Source organism: Anomaloglossus baeobatrachus, chromosome 10, assembly GCF_048569485.1.
Source record: "Anomaloglossus baeobatrachus isolate aAnoBae1 chromosome 10, aAnoBae1.hap1, whole genome shotgun sequence".
Taxonomy (NCBI): Eukaryota; Metazoa; Chordata; class Amphibia; order Anura; family Aromobatidae; genus Anomaloglossus; species Anomaloglossus baeobatrachus.
In genome coordinates this window covers 197,602,954-197,617,485 of record NC_134362.1, presented here as the reverse complement: position 1 = coordinate 197,617,485, position 14,532 = coordinate 197,602,954, and the positions used below count along the sequence as shown (strand labels likewise).

The 14,532-nt window shown below is 42.1% G+C and overlaps 1 protein-coding gene across 1 annotated transcript in view; it reads right to left on the bottom strand.

The window, feature by feature from the left end:
* Positions 1 to 2,218: 2,218 nt before the first annotated feature.
* Positions 2,219 to 14,532, bottom strand: part of RHPN2 (rhophilin Rho GTPase binding protein 2) — a 70,561-nt gene continuing 58,247 nt past the window's right edge. Inside the window, exons 9-15 of the mRNA XM_075326110.1 lie at positions 13,119 to 13,275; positions 12,863 to 12,982; positions 11,252 to 11,446; positions 9,328 to 9,404; positions 8,855 to 9,001; positions 7,063 to 7,218; positions 2,219 to 4,877 (exon numbers count right to left, since the gene is read on the bottom strand). Coding sequence (XP_075182225.1) covers positions 4,623 to 4,877; positions 7,063 to 7,218; positions 8,855 to 9,001; positions 9,328 to 9,404; positions 11,252 to 11,446; positions 12,863 to 12,982; positions 13,119 to 13,275 — 1,107 coding nt within the window. The 3' untranslated portion in view covers positions 2,219 to 4,622. The remainder of the gene's footprint in view (positions 4,878 to 7,062; positions 7,219 to 8,854; positions 9,002 to 9,327; positions 9,405 to 11,251; positions 11,447 to 12,862; positions 12,983 to 13,118; positions 13,276 to 14,532) is intronic.

Here is a 14,532-nt window from a genome sequence, read left to right as displayed (position 1 = left end):
CTATCTATCTATCTATCTATCCCTCTATCTATCTATCTATCCCTCTATCTATCTATCTATCCCTCTATCTATCCCTCTATCTATCTATCCCTCTATCTATCTATCCCTCTATCTATCTATCCCTCTATCTATCTATCTATCCCTCTATCTATCCCTCTATCTATCTATCCCTCTATCTATCTATCCCTCTATCTATCTATCCATCTATCTATCTATCTATCTATCCCTCTATCTATCTATCTATCTATCCCTCTATCTATCCCTCTATCTATCCCTCTATCTATCTATCTATCTATCTATCCCTCTATCTATCCCTCTATCTATCTATCTATCTATCTATCTATCTATCTATCCCTCTATCTATCTATCTATCTATCTATCCCTCTATCTATCTATCCCTCTATCTATCTATCCATCTATCTATCTATCTATCTATCCCTCTATCTATCTATCCCTCTATCTATCTATCCCTCTATCTATCTATCTATCCCTCTATCTATCCCTCTATCTATCTATCCCTCTATCTATCTATCCCTCTATCTATCTATCTATTCCTCTATCTATCCCTCTATCTATCTGTCTATCTATCTATTCCTCTATCTATCCCTCTATCTATCTATCTATCTATCTATCTATCTATCTATCCCTCTATCTATCTATCTATCTATCTATCCCTCTATCTATCTATCCCTCTATCTATCTATCCCTCTATCTATCTATCTATCCCTCTATCTATCTATCCCTCTATCTATCTATCCCTCTATCTATCTATCCTTCTATCTATCTATCTATCCCTCTATCTATCTATCCCTCTATCTATCTATCTATCTATCTATCTATCTATCTATCCCTCTATCTATCTATCTATCCCTCTATCTATCCCTCTATCTATCTATCCCTCTATCTATCTATCCCTCTATCTATCTATCCCTCTATCTATTCTTCTGTCTATCTATCTACTATCTCAGAATTAAATGACTTTTTTTTTTTTTTCAATGTGCTTTATTGCATTGAATGCAATAAAGCACATCCCAACCCGCACGCGGCAATACCGCGAACAATACCGCGGTAAAACCGCGGCAAACCGCATTCGGTTTTCGGGTGCGGTTTGCCGCGGTTTTTTACCGCGGGTGCGGTAATCTTTGAGAGCATGCGGAATTTTCTCAAGAAAATTCCATTTCCCAGTGCACACATAGCCTAAGCAGTCTAAGGCCCTGTGCACAAGGTGCAGTTTGTCGTGCAGTTTGTTTCCCAAATCTGCCTGTCTATCCTTATCCCAGGAATGTGATTTCTGAAGTGCTGTGCACACGTTGCTTCTTTTTTTTTTTTTTTCTGGCACAGAAAAAAAGCAGCATTTCTATTGTTTCATTTTGTTTTTCCTGCGTGTTTTTTTTTTTTTTTTAGCCATTGAATTCACTTAAAAAAAAAAAAACCTGCACCCAAATGCAGGTGTGTTTTGGCCACAAAGCGCATTTTGTGATGCAGAAAATGTTTGCAGCGTGCGCACACACCCTAAGGCTATGTTCACACTAGAAAAATGATTTTTCTTAAGAAATTTATTGAGTGAAGGATTAGTGCACCTGCGTTTTTGCCGCGTTTTCGGTGCGTTTTTGGTGCGTTTTTACCGCTGGTTGCTCCCTGCGTTATTGTGCCAATTATCTATGGCAAATAACGCAGTTAGCTGCAGAAAAGAAGTGACATGCTCATTCTTTTTCTTAAGAAAATTCTTTCAGTAGATTTTCTTAAGAAAAAAACGCAGTGTGCGCACAGCTAATTTTTTTGCCATAGGTTTTGCTGGGGAATGTCTGCAGAAAGGTTACAAGAATTTCTCAAGAAATTTCTGCAGCAAAAACGGACCAAAAACGCAGGTAAAAAACGCAGTGTGTGAACACAGCCTAAAGGGTTATGTATTGTGATGCTTATCCCATCTATCTCTGGTCCTTTATTAAAGTGTGTGCTGCTGCCCCCTGGTGGTGATATGCTTTAATCTTACTATTGTAACCTACCACATATTGATGTAATTATTTAAAGGGGTTGTCCACTATTTTTAAATTGATGGCTTATCCTTAGGATAGGTCATCAATGTCTGATGGGCCTGGTACTCCCACCAATCAGCTGTTCTCGGTGGTACCGCCGGCAGCGGGGGGCTGGAAATACTCAGTGAGAGGCGCTGGATGATTCCTCTAAATTAGTAAAGAAAACGCCAAACTTGACGGGATGTAATAAAAGTCCTTTTATTATTCGGGACAGACTTTGCTGCCGCTCCGCAGACATTATATTCTAGAATGAAACGCGATATTGCACAATATAATCTCAACCTAAACGCCGCCGGGGTCCGGCAATCTCCGCTGTCTGTGGCGTTCACTTACGCCCTCTTAAATACATTAAATATATACAATCTTATATAAACCTAAAAAAAGGAAACCTCTCTATTTAACAGATATTTACACTATTTCCCTTATAGGGGGAACGCAGCGTCCGATATCAGCAGAAAACAAAATGTTTTAACCTTGTTACTTGTATCTATGAAAAGAGGGTTAGAATTTGCGGCGCGACCTGCGAGCGTGCGAGTCTCCGGGTCAGAGATGTGCGGAGCGCCGACCTACACAACAATCATCATGTGCAGATAATGCCGTCTATCGCTACCATACGTCCGGCATCGTACCGGATAGGGGTTGTAGTCACCGCAGTGACCGCGTCGTCTATAGCAGCATCTGGAGGAAAGTCGAGGTCTGTGCCGCCGCCACCGTCCCTGCTACATCTTTGGTCCATGTGTAAAATAACAGCGACATTATACAAACAAATACAGAATATTCCAAAGTTTCACTTAAAGGGTTTGGCCACTTTTTTTTTTCTTTTTCAAAAAAATCTGCACCCGTCATCATCTGCAAATTTGTATGTGCACGCGGTAAATGCTTTCAGCACCGGCGCAAAATAAGACGACCACGGAAGCTGCCGCGATTTCTGACTTTTGCAGATTCTGCAATGAGGATGTCACACACCTCATTTTTGTGACCGCTGCAGCCAATCACAAGTCTTGGTGGTACAGTGCTGTCTGTACATGACCGCTGTAGCCAATCACATGATTGATGGACATGATGCATGACCGCTTCAGCCAATCACACAATGAATATGATGAATGTACATGCATAACTGCTGCAGCCAATCACACAATGAATATGATGCATGACGTACATGCATAGCCACTGCAGCCAGTCACACAATGAATATGATGCATGACATACATGCATAGCCACTGCAGCCAGTCACACAATGAATATGATGCATGACATACATGCATGACCGCTGCAGAGAATCACACAATCAATGTGATGCATGACATACATGCATAACCGCTGTAGCCAATCACACAATAATTATAATGCATGAGATACATGCATGACCGCTGAAGCCAATCTCACAATGAATATATTGCATGCTGTATATGTATGACCGCTGCAGCCAATCACACAATTGATGGATATGATGCATGACTGCTGCAGCCAATCACACGATTGATGGACATGATGCATGTCGTACTTGCAGGACTGCTGCAGCCAATCACACAACTAATGAACATGTTGCATGTCATACATGCATGACCACTGCAGCCAATCACACAATCAATGGACATTATGCATGACCGCTGCAGCCAATCATACTATTAAAGGACGTGATACATGGCATACATGCATGACTGCTGCAACAGATCACATGTCTAAGGGACATGATGCACGTGCATGACCGCTGCAGCCAATCACATGATTAAAAGGACAAGATGCATGCATGACTGCTCTAGCCAATCACGCAATTAAAGGACATGATGCATGACATACATGCATTGCCGCTGCAGCCAATCTCATGATAAATGGACATTATGTGTCACGTACATGCATGACCGCTGCAGCTAATCACACAATTGATGGTATTGGTGCAGTACTGGTGGATAAGTGTTGATATAGGGGTTTTTTTGCGCCCGTGCATGCATAACTTTTCCGCTCTGTGCACCTCCATGATAACAAAATCTGCAGAATTTCATCCTGGAGTCATTCTTTCTTTAAAAAATATCTGCTAATTACATTCAATAGGTTAGAAAGCAAGAAAATATGACGGCAAGTTCAGATCATGCAGGGTTTGTTGTCTGCTCCCATGAAAGTGCATAGGTTTGCACAGGAGCTTTGTGAATAAAAGAATAGTACATTTTTAATTAAGGCTTTTTTTTTTTTTGATGCATGGGTACGGTAAAAAAAAAAATGTGAAAAAGGATGGATATACCCAATAATAGCAATGCACTACCTGCCTATGACCTGCAGGTGGCAGCATTTCACCTGCTAGAAGTTTTCTTCCGGAGTTTCTGCAAGTAACAATGGCTACAATTGTCGTCCAATCTAAAAACACATTTTTTTCACTTGTAATATTCTATAGAAAATAATCTAAAAAAAACATTTTTTTAACTACTTAAGAACAGATCCAAGTTTCAGTAACTTTACAGGTATGAGAAGAGGAGAAGGAGGACGTGGAAGAAAAAAATCCTGTTCAATGAGAAAATGTATAAATTATTGGTCACAGCTCTCGGGATTGTCACAGTTGTCTCTACGTGAGTCTTTTTGGGGCAGGAGGGGTCAGTACATGGCACTGTCACATGCCCGGGAGTCGTAGGGTGAGAGGAACAGTTTGCTGCTTTGAGGCTTGGGGGCGGCGGGGGACGCGAGGCACAGGGTGCTGGCCGCTTTCTGACGGTTTCTGAATCCCCAGCTGAGGAAGGATAACTTTTTTGTCGCTTTTTGGATTTTGGGGTTCTTGTCGTCGTCCATTGTTAGGCAGATCAGGGAGTAGGTCTTCTGCATCCCGGCTGAGTACGTGGCACTCTTGTTATGCTGAATAGAGAAAAAGAAGAATGGGATATAATCAACCACCATAGAGGTAACCGAAATGTAATAGTAAAGAGAAGAATATGGAAAGGGGTCGTATAGGGATAAAAAAAAAAAACAAAAAACATGGCTGCTTTATTCCAAAAACAGTGCCACTCCTGTCCATGGGCTGCATCTGGTTTTGCAGCTTTAATTGAGCATTTTCTATGTGCACGACTTACACTATGCTGGGGTTTTTTGCACTGAAGGAATTTTGCAACATACACTTCCGATGCATGCTACTGTATAGGTATACATTGCCCATAGGCTTCAATTGCAAAAAAAAGGTAAAATTTTTTGGTTTTTTTTACTGAATATTTCCATATGGAAAAGTGTAATCTCCTAAGCTATTCCTTGCAGGACAAAAATAGAAGTTCCAGAGACCGAACGGATATACCCTATGCCCCCCTTGGAGGATGGGGGGACTATAGATATGTTTTATGTGTATACGACAAATGAGGGCACAACGTCAAGTTTTAAAAAAATAAATATATATATTTAACATTTTTTTATCATTTATTTAACATACATATATATGTATCAATTAAAACAAAGAATAAACAAAATTATATTTTATTATTTTCAGATATATTTATATATAATATGTAATTAAATTATAATAAAAAAGTAATAATAAAATATAAATATTACTTACATTTTTTATTTTGTATACAAATATATATATAAAATAAAGTAAATACGAATTATTTTATTGTTTATTCTTCTAATATATATATATATATATATATATATATAGATAGATAGCTATATATATAATATATATTTTTTTTATTTATTTATTTTATTGTTTTTACTACATTCATTTGTTAAATGCTCCATTCATCTCATATATATATATATATATATATATATATATATATATACACACACACACACACACACACATATATTTATTTATTTTATTGTTTACTCATATATATATATATACACACATTAAAAAATAAAGATAATTAATTTATATCTACTTTATTATATATATATATATATATATATATAAATATAATATATATATAATATATATAAATAAATATATATATATATATATATATAAATAAATATAATATATAAATATAAAAATTATTTAAAAATAATTTAAAAATTTAAAAAATTATAAATATATATAATATATAAATATATATAAATATAAATATATATATATATATATATATATAAAATAGATTAAAACATTAAAATAATAATATTTTATTTTTTGGATTTATTCTTATTCAAATTAATAGGGAATTCCCTTGTTCGGGATCCTCATCTCGTTTCCAGACTGGAGAGTAGTTATAATAAAGTACACCTCTCTTCTCTGGAGGACTTCCATTACATAGACAACCACTGATATAAAGGGACCCAACCAGCAGGATTTTCATATATAAAGTAAAGCCATTGCTATACTGGCGCTAGGATGCTGAATGTAACCATACCTTTCGTTTATAGATTGGATGTTTTATTTCGGAAATATGTGCAAGTAAAGTTCCAGCAATGCACTGCTATTTGATTGACAGGTGCAACAGGCAGGGAATATGTGAGTCAGGTCTTTCTATCTATTCCCGCCCCTGTCTGTCTGCCTGCGCCGGAATTAACATCTATGACGGCGACAGACAGGGGCGGGAATAGATAGCAAGAGCCGACCCACATATCCCCTTCCTGTTGCACCTGTCAATCAAATAGCAGTGCATTGCTGGAACTTTAGCTGCACATATCTGTGAAATAAAACATTCAATCTTAGAACAAAAGGTATGGTTACATTCAGCATCCTAGTGCCAGTATAGCACTGGCTTTATTTTATATCTCAAAATCCTGCTGGTTGGTTCCCTTTAAATGCACACTGTGTAATGCTTTTCTTTTCTACTAGGGGGGGCGCCGCAGGAAAGCAGAATGCCTGCTGCCCCCCATACATGACACCCGTCATTGGAAGTCCGGAACGGGTAATACTTTATCATCAGCTTATTATAAAAAGTAGGGATTGTCGAAAGTGGGGATCAAAGGAACAATGGACGTCAGCTTTCCCCCATGTGATCTGTTTTATGACGTGTGCCGAAACTGATTTTTGCTGACCTGTTCTCCCCCATTGTAGTAAATTCCTAATATTGGGGATCAGCCATGTATTTCTGAGTGCACTCACCATACTGGAGGTCTGGTCCTGGATACTGACCACTTTGATCTCCTTCCCTTCTTCCCGTATTCCGCTGAGCATGCCCATCACCTCATTTATGGAGCACCACTTGCAGTCCTTGTCTTCCACCGCCACAATGTAATCTCCTTCCTTTATGCCTTCTCGCTGGAACACGAAAAAACAAACAGAAGCTCAGAATAGGCAGCCAAAAAAGAGGATTTGGAGAAACCCCTGGCTAATCTTAAAGGCCGCGGTACATATTAACGTGGTACAAATCCGCCAATTTCCACTGGAATGGCTGGCCGACTCTCCCCATGAAAGTTTCCTGTAAATTCTAATTATTTTGCCCTTGCTGTACATTAAACTGACTTACTAACGATCCTAAATATTTATACAGCAGCAGTGTAAAGCATGGGGGAGAAAAAGCAACTGCCAGAGCTGTGTTTGGTAACCAAATAAAGCATTTAAAGGGGCTCTCTCAACTCTTGAATGGGTAATATTGAAAAAATCAACTTTGCAATTTACCTATTAAAAATAATTCTCAGGATTTTTAATTTTATAGTTTATTGTTTGTTGTCTAGGTTACCGGCCACGGCTGCAATGAAATAGAGGCGCCCGGTTCGCTAGGGAATGAGCACATGCTTGAAAGCTCTTTGCTTTAGATCTTGGAAGTGCTGCGCTGAAGCTGTATGATTAGGGGATCCCCTTCTTCCCATGCAATAAAAAAACTAGTGAGCATCCAGTTCGGAGCAGCGGTGCAACCACTGTGCTGATCCGCAGTGGTGAGGGTCCAGTTCAGAGCAGCGATGAGACAATGGCGCTGATCCACACTGGTGAGCATCCAGTCCAGAGCAGCGGTACGACCACGGCACTGATCCGCACTGGTGAGCATCCAGTCCAGAGCAGCGGTGCGACCACGGCACTGATCCACACTGGTGAGCATCCAGTCCAGAGCAGCGGTGCAACCATGAAGCTGATCCGCACTGGTGAGCATCCAGTCCAGAGCAGCGGTGCGACCATGAAGCTGATCCGCACTGGTGAGCATCCAGTCCAGAGCAGCGGTGCGACCATGAAGCTGATCCGCACTGGTGAGCATCCAGTCCAGAGCAGCAGTGCGACTACGGTGCTGATCTGCACTGGTGAGTGTTCTGTTCAGAGCAGCGGTGCGACTACGGTGCTGATCCGCACTGGTGAACGTCCAGTTCAGAGCAGCGGTGCGACCACAGCACTGAGCCACACTGGTAAGCATCCAGTTCAGAGCAGCGGTGCGACCATGACGCTGATCCTCACTGGTGAGCATCCAGTCCAGAGCAGCGGTGCGACTACGGTGCTGATCTGCACTGGTGAACGTCCAGTTCGGAGGAGCGGTGCGACCACGGCTCTGGACCACACTGGTGAACGTCCAGTTCGGAGCAGCGGTGCGACCATGACGCTGATCCGCACTGGTGAACGTCCAGTTCGGAGCAGCGGTGCGACCATGACGCTGATCCGCACTGGTGAACGTCCAGTTCGGAGCAGCGGTGCGACCATGACGCTGATCCGCACTGGTGAGCGTCCAGTTCGGAGGAGCGGTACGACCACGGCTCTGGACCACACTGGTAAGCGTCCAGTTCGGAGCAGCGGTGCAACCGCGGTGCTGAGCCGCACTGTCAGTCTTCAGAAGCGCACCGCCCAAGGCAAACAGGAAGACGGGAAGTAAAGGAGCGGTGCGCTGCTGATCAATAGACAATAAGCTGTAGTCAATAACCATAATTTGTCCTCAGGATACAGAATGCACTGACACAATCTCCTTTGTACTTACTGCGGCCGGACAGAGCGGATCCAGTGAGGTTATCTGGACCGGACAGTCTCCCTTTAAGATGAACCCTATTTCTCCATCTTCTAGGGTCAGGAGGACCTTTCTTGGCGCTGACCACCTCTGCTTTGCCGAGAATACCGACAGAGGACCCTAAAAAAGACACACGCAAAGCAAAATATTCTTAGCATACAACTTAGAACTTTCTCCAATTCACTTGCACAGTTTTTTGAGCTGGAATGTGGTCGTCCCTTTCACTTAGGGGGAAGATATCTGATGATCATCAGTGTATGGTGGCGCTGAGGGCACTTTCTGTTTTTGTACTGTGTAAAGATGAGAGCTTGGTAAGGACAATGCCAGTCTGCTGCTCGTAAAGCCCTTTATGTTTGCAGAATAATTGATCCTATTGTTCTCGGAGTATAAAAGGATCTATGGATCTACAGAGTAACTAAATCTTCGAGCAGTGTGGTGGTACGTACCAGTCGTTGAAAGAAATCAATCACTTTCACCCTGGAGAGCGGGGGAGGAATCATCTCTGCTTTGTACTCTGTTTTACCTGGGGAGGATCAGAAGACTTCATTGTGAATACATTCCAGCAAACATGGAAAATACACCCCGGTTATCTGTGGAATCTGCTCATTTAGAGACGAGTCGCCCATTATCCGCAGCAGCTGCGGTTTACAGTCTGGGGCGATAGTGAGATACAATCTTTTTTACTTCTTACAGTGCACATTATCTCTTTTTTCTATTACTTTTTTTTCTTTAAATTAACATTGTACAAATGCACTGTTGTGAATACATTCGAATTAGATTCCACTTCGGGGCTCCCTCTTGTGGTCAGTGCTGGTAGTGCAGTTGACTTGCTGAATGGGAAACAGACAGCTGAGGAGGATTGGCAATCAGGCCATTGGGATTGGGCCTATATAACTGAGTAGTTTCCTCCTGTTCCTTGCCGGTGCTCAATGTATCTCCTGTGTGGTAACGACAGTCTAAAACCAGCCCTTCTCTCTACCAGAACGCCTCTCAGATAAGTTGGTCTTTGTACCTCTGCTTATGGTTTTCACTTTCTTGTTATTTTGCCTGTGTGGAGTTCTTGGTGGATTTGGATCATTCCCTGCTGGGAGTATCTGTATACCTTGCTCCATGTTCTGCTATGTATTGTGTTTTGTCATGCTTTGTACTATATTCAGTCCCTCCTTTATATCAGTGTTTTTCTTGGATGCCAGTAACACCAGAGAACTGATACAGTGGGGGAGAGCCTGTGTAGGCTCAGTATTTTTCCATATCAGGCATGCTGGTATTTACTAAGGTTTTTACGGCTGCAGTCAGTGCTCTTTCCTATCCTTTCCTATGCTTATGGTTTTCACTTTCTTGTTATTTTGCCTGTGTGGAGTTCTTGGTGGAGTTAGATTATTCCCTGCTGGAAATGTTTGTGTACCTTGCTCCATGTTCTGCTATGTATTGAGTTTTGTCATGCTTGGTACTATATTCAGTCCCTCCTCTATATCAGTGTTTTTCTTGGATCCCAGTAACACCAGAGTACTGATTTAGTGGGGGAGAGCCTGTGTAGGCTCAGTATTTTTCCATATCAGGCGTGCTGGTATTTACTAGGGTTTTTACGGCTGCAGTCAGTTTTCTTTCCTATGCTTATGGTTTTCACTTTCTTGTTATTCTGCCTGTGTGGAGTTCTTGGTGGACTTGGATCATTCCCTGCTGGGAGTATCTGTGTACCTTGCTCCATGTTCTGCTATGTATTGAGTTTTGTCATGCTTGGTACTATATTCAGTCCCTCCTCTATATCAGTGTTTTTCTAGGATCCCAGTAACACCAGAGTACTGATTTAGTGGGGGAGAGCCTGTGTAGGCTCAGTATTTTTCCATATCAGGAGTGCTGGTATTGACTAGGGTTTTTACGGCTGCAGTCACTGCTCTTTCCTATCCTTTCCTATACAGATAGTTTGCGTCTCATCTTTGCTGAATCTATTCTCTAGCTACGTATTGTGTTTTCCTATATCACCGTAGTCTTTACATGTGGGGGGCTATCTATATCTTTGGGGACTGCTCTGAGGCAGATTAGCTTTTCTAATATTTCAAAATTTAGTTCTCCGGCTGTGTCGAGGTGACCAGGTCATCGTAGGCACGCCCCACAGCTACTTCTAGTTGTGTGTCAGTATTAGGTTTGCAGTCCGTTAAGGTTCCAGCCACTCTGGTTATTTTTTGGGTTTCCGAGTTTGTCCTTTTTCTGAATATCCTCGGTCACTGAATCAAAACATGCACCAACCGTTTAGATGCCACGATCAGCAATGACTGTGGCATCTAAGGGGGTTATATGGTCGGGATTGGAGTTATCAATGGGGCCTTTTTGAGTTTGAGGCATATTTACACTATATGGAGACACACTTACAGACTATTTCGGGGGCCACCAGGAGGCCCAGGAATTCTTCTTCTTTCTTGTAATAGGAGTCTTTCAGCATCGCCCTCTTGTGGAAAGCAGTGAGTATCTCCTGCAGAATATCGATCTGCTTGAGTTGGCTGCACAGATTAGATAACCTCAGAGCTTCTTCGTGACACACGATCGCTCGGGATAAATGCGCCTTTCCTGCGTACAAGACAAAAAAAAAACTTGGATGAGACCAGGCTGGGACGTGACATGGCTGTATATACAATGCACAGTGTAATTAAGGTACTATGGAAGCCGGGTGAGGACTGGCAGACGGTCACGTTTGTTGACCATTGAACAGGGATGGTTTTTCTATTGTCCCCTAGTACAGAGGAATGTGAACTATGTCCTGTGTAGCAGGGTGCGGCCTGGAGCGAGGGTGGCACCAACACGTGCTGTGAAACTTTACTGTAACTCTATAAAGTGGCGCAGGGCCTGGACGTTATCTCTATATCACATACAAATACTCGTCCGGGAGGACACAGCGTCACCAGAATGTCCTGTACATGTCATCTCCTCAACAAGAGCCTGAGTGACAGATGAAGGACTAACATTCGACGCTTTTTATTGAAAAGCTAAAATTAAATAACCCATCTGTCCCAGTAAGAGATATAAAAAAAAAGGTATAAAGTGTACAGTCACCTTTCACATTATTATAATTCAGAGCTGCACTCCCTATTCTGCTGGTGGAGCCATATTACATTACTGATCCTATTCTGATCCTCAGTTACCTCCTGTATTATACTCCAGAGCTGTACTCACTATTCTGCTGGTGAAGTCACGGAATACATGCAGTGCATTACTTATTCTGTACTGATCCTGAGTTACCTCCTGTATTATACTCCAGAGCTGTACTCACTATTCTGCTGGTGCTGTCACTGTATACATACATTGCATTACTTATCCTGTACTGATCCTGAGTTACCACCTTACTATACTCCAGAGCTGCACTCACTATTCTGCTGGTGAAGTCACGGAATACATGCAGTGCATTACTTATTCTGTACTGATCCTGAGTTACCTCCTTACTATACTCCAGAGCTGCACTCACTATTCTGCTGGTGCTGTCACTGTATACATACATTGCATTACTTATTCTGTACTGATCCTGAGTTACCTAGTTACTATACTCCAGAGCTGCACTCACTATTCTGCTGGTGCAGTCACTGTGTACATACATTACTGATCCTGAGTTACCTCCTGTATTATACTTCAGAGCTGCACTCACTGTTATGCTGGTGCAGTCACTGTGCACATACATTACATTACTGATCCTGAGTTACATCCTGTATTATATCCAGAGCTGCACTCACTATTCTGCTGGTGCAGTCACTGTGTACATACATTAGTTATCCTGAGCTACATCCAGTATTATACTCCAGAGCTGCACTCACTATTCTGCTGGTGCAGTCACTGTGTACATACATTACTGATCCTATACAGATCCTGATTTACGTTCTGTATGATACTCAAGAGCTGCGCTCACTATTATGCTGATTTTCAATGGAAACAATAATTAGTAGGAACGATTATTGCACATTTATATTTTTCGCTATGTCCTCCAAGTGTGATTACCTAGCAGGGTCCGCTGATGTTTATCCTTTAGTATGTTCATTGCGGTCACGCCTTCTGGCATGTGGTCATAGAGCTGAGATAACGCTTTCTCCTGCTTGTCCTCGTCATCTCGAGGTGTCACTGTCGGAGAGAATTTCCATTAATAGCTATGAAAGATGACACGGTGCAATACTGATCTGAATAGTGATGGCGTGCGACGCTCAGCTTCCATCTACATCCCGATATATACACATTATATACAACTGGTGACACTTACACTGGTGATCAATGAGTGTGATTGCTGCAAAATAGTGAGCCAGGGCTTTGTAATGCTCGGATTTCACTTGCACCATAACGCTCCATGAGTAGGGAACGTTCTCCTTGATGGGGGCCTGGTTCATGGCGTTAAATACTTGCAAGTAAACCTCGCTGACCTGCAATGAGAAATAGCATTAGATGCAAAGGAGGACAACAAAGCTGCAAGACGTTCTCACAATAGACCCAATGTGTGGATTTACAGATCCCTGCTCCCTATGGCTGCTTATAGGCTGTGCAAAGTAGCTCTCCTCCAGAAGGAAGGACCTACATATTGAATAGGTCATCTCTCCACAGGTCTTCTATGGGGTTCAGGTCTGGACTCATTGCTGGCCACTTTAGTAGTCTCCAGTGCTTTCTCTCAAACCATTTTCTAGTGCTTTTTAAAGTGTGTTTTGGGTCATTGTCCTGCTGGAAGACCCATGACCTCTGAGGGAGACCCAGCTTTCTCACACTGGGCCCTACATTATGCTGCAAAATTTGTTGGTAGTCTTCAGACTTCATAATGCCATGCACATGGTCAAGCAGTCCAGTGCCAGAGGCAGCAAAGCAAACCCAAAACATCAGGGAACCTCCGCCATGTTTGACTGTAGGGACCATGTTCTTTTCTTTGAATGCCACTTTTTTTTTCCTGTAAACTCTATGTTGATGGCTTTTCCCAAAAAGCTCTACTTTTGTCTCATCTGACCAGAGAACATTCTTCCAAAACGTTTAAGGCTTTCTCAGGTAAGTTTTGGCAAACTCCAGCCTGGCTTTTTTATGTCTCGGGGTAAGAAGTGGGGTCTTCCTGGGTATCCTACCATACAGTCCCTTTTCATTCAGACGCCGACGGATAGTACGGGTTGACACTGTTGTACCCTCGGACTGCAGGGCAGCTTGAACTTGTTTGGATGTTAGTCGAGGTTCTTTATCCACCATCCGCACAATCTTGCGTTGAAATCTCTCGTCAATTTTTCTCTCCTTCCACATCTAGGGAGGTTAGCCACAGTGCCATGGGCTTTACACTTCGTGATGACACTGCGCACCGTAGACACAGGAACTTTCAGGTCTTTGGAGAGGGACTTGTAGCCTGGAGATTGCTCATGCCTCCTCACAATTTGGATTCTCAAGTCCTCAGACAGTTCTTTGGTCTTCTTTCTTTTCTCCATGCTCAATGTGGTGCACACAAGGACACAGGACAGAGGTTGAGTCAACTTTAATCTAAGGTCATGCTTAGAATAGGTCATCTATATATTACTCATCATTGGTCATCCATATGCCAATAGGCACCTTAAGAGGCAGCATAAACACCAAGCATCGTTCACCGTGTTGACCCGGCCACCACCCTCCAGCCAATACAAGCACCGGAAATGAATGACTAGCAAGAGTAAACAGAT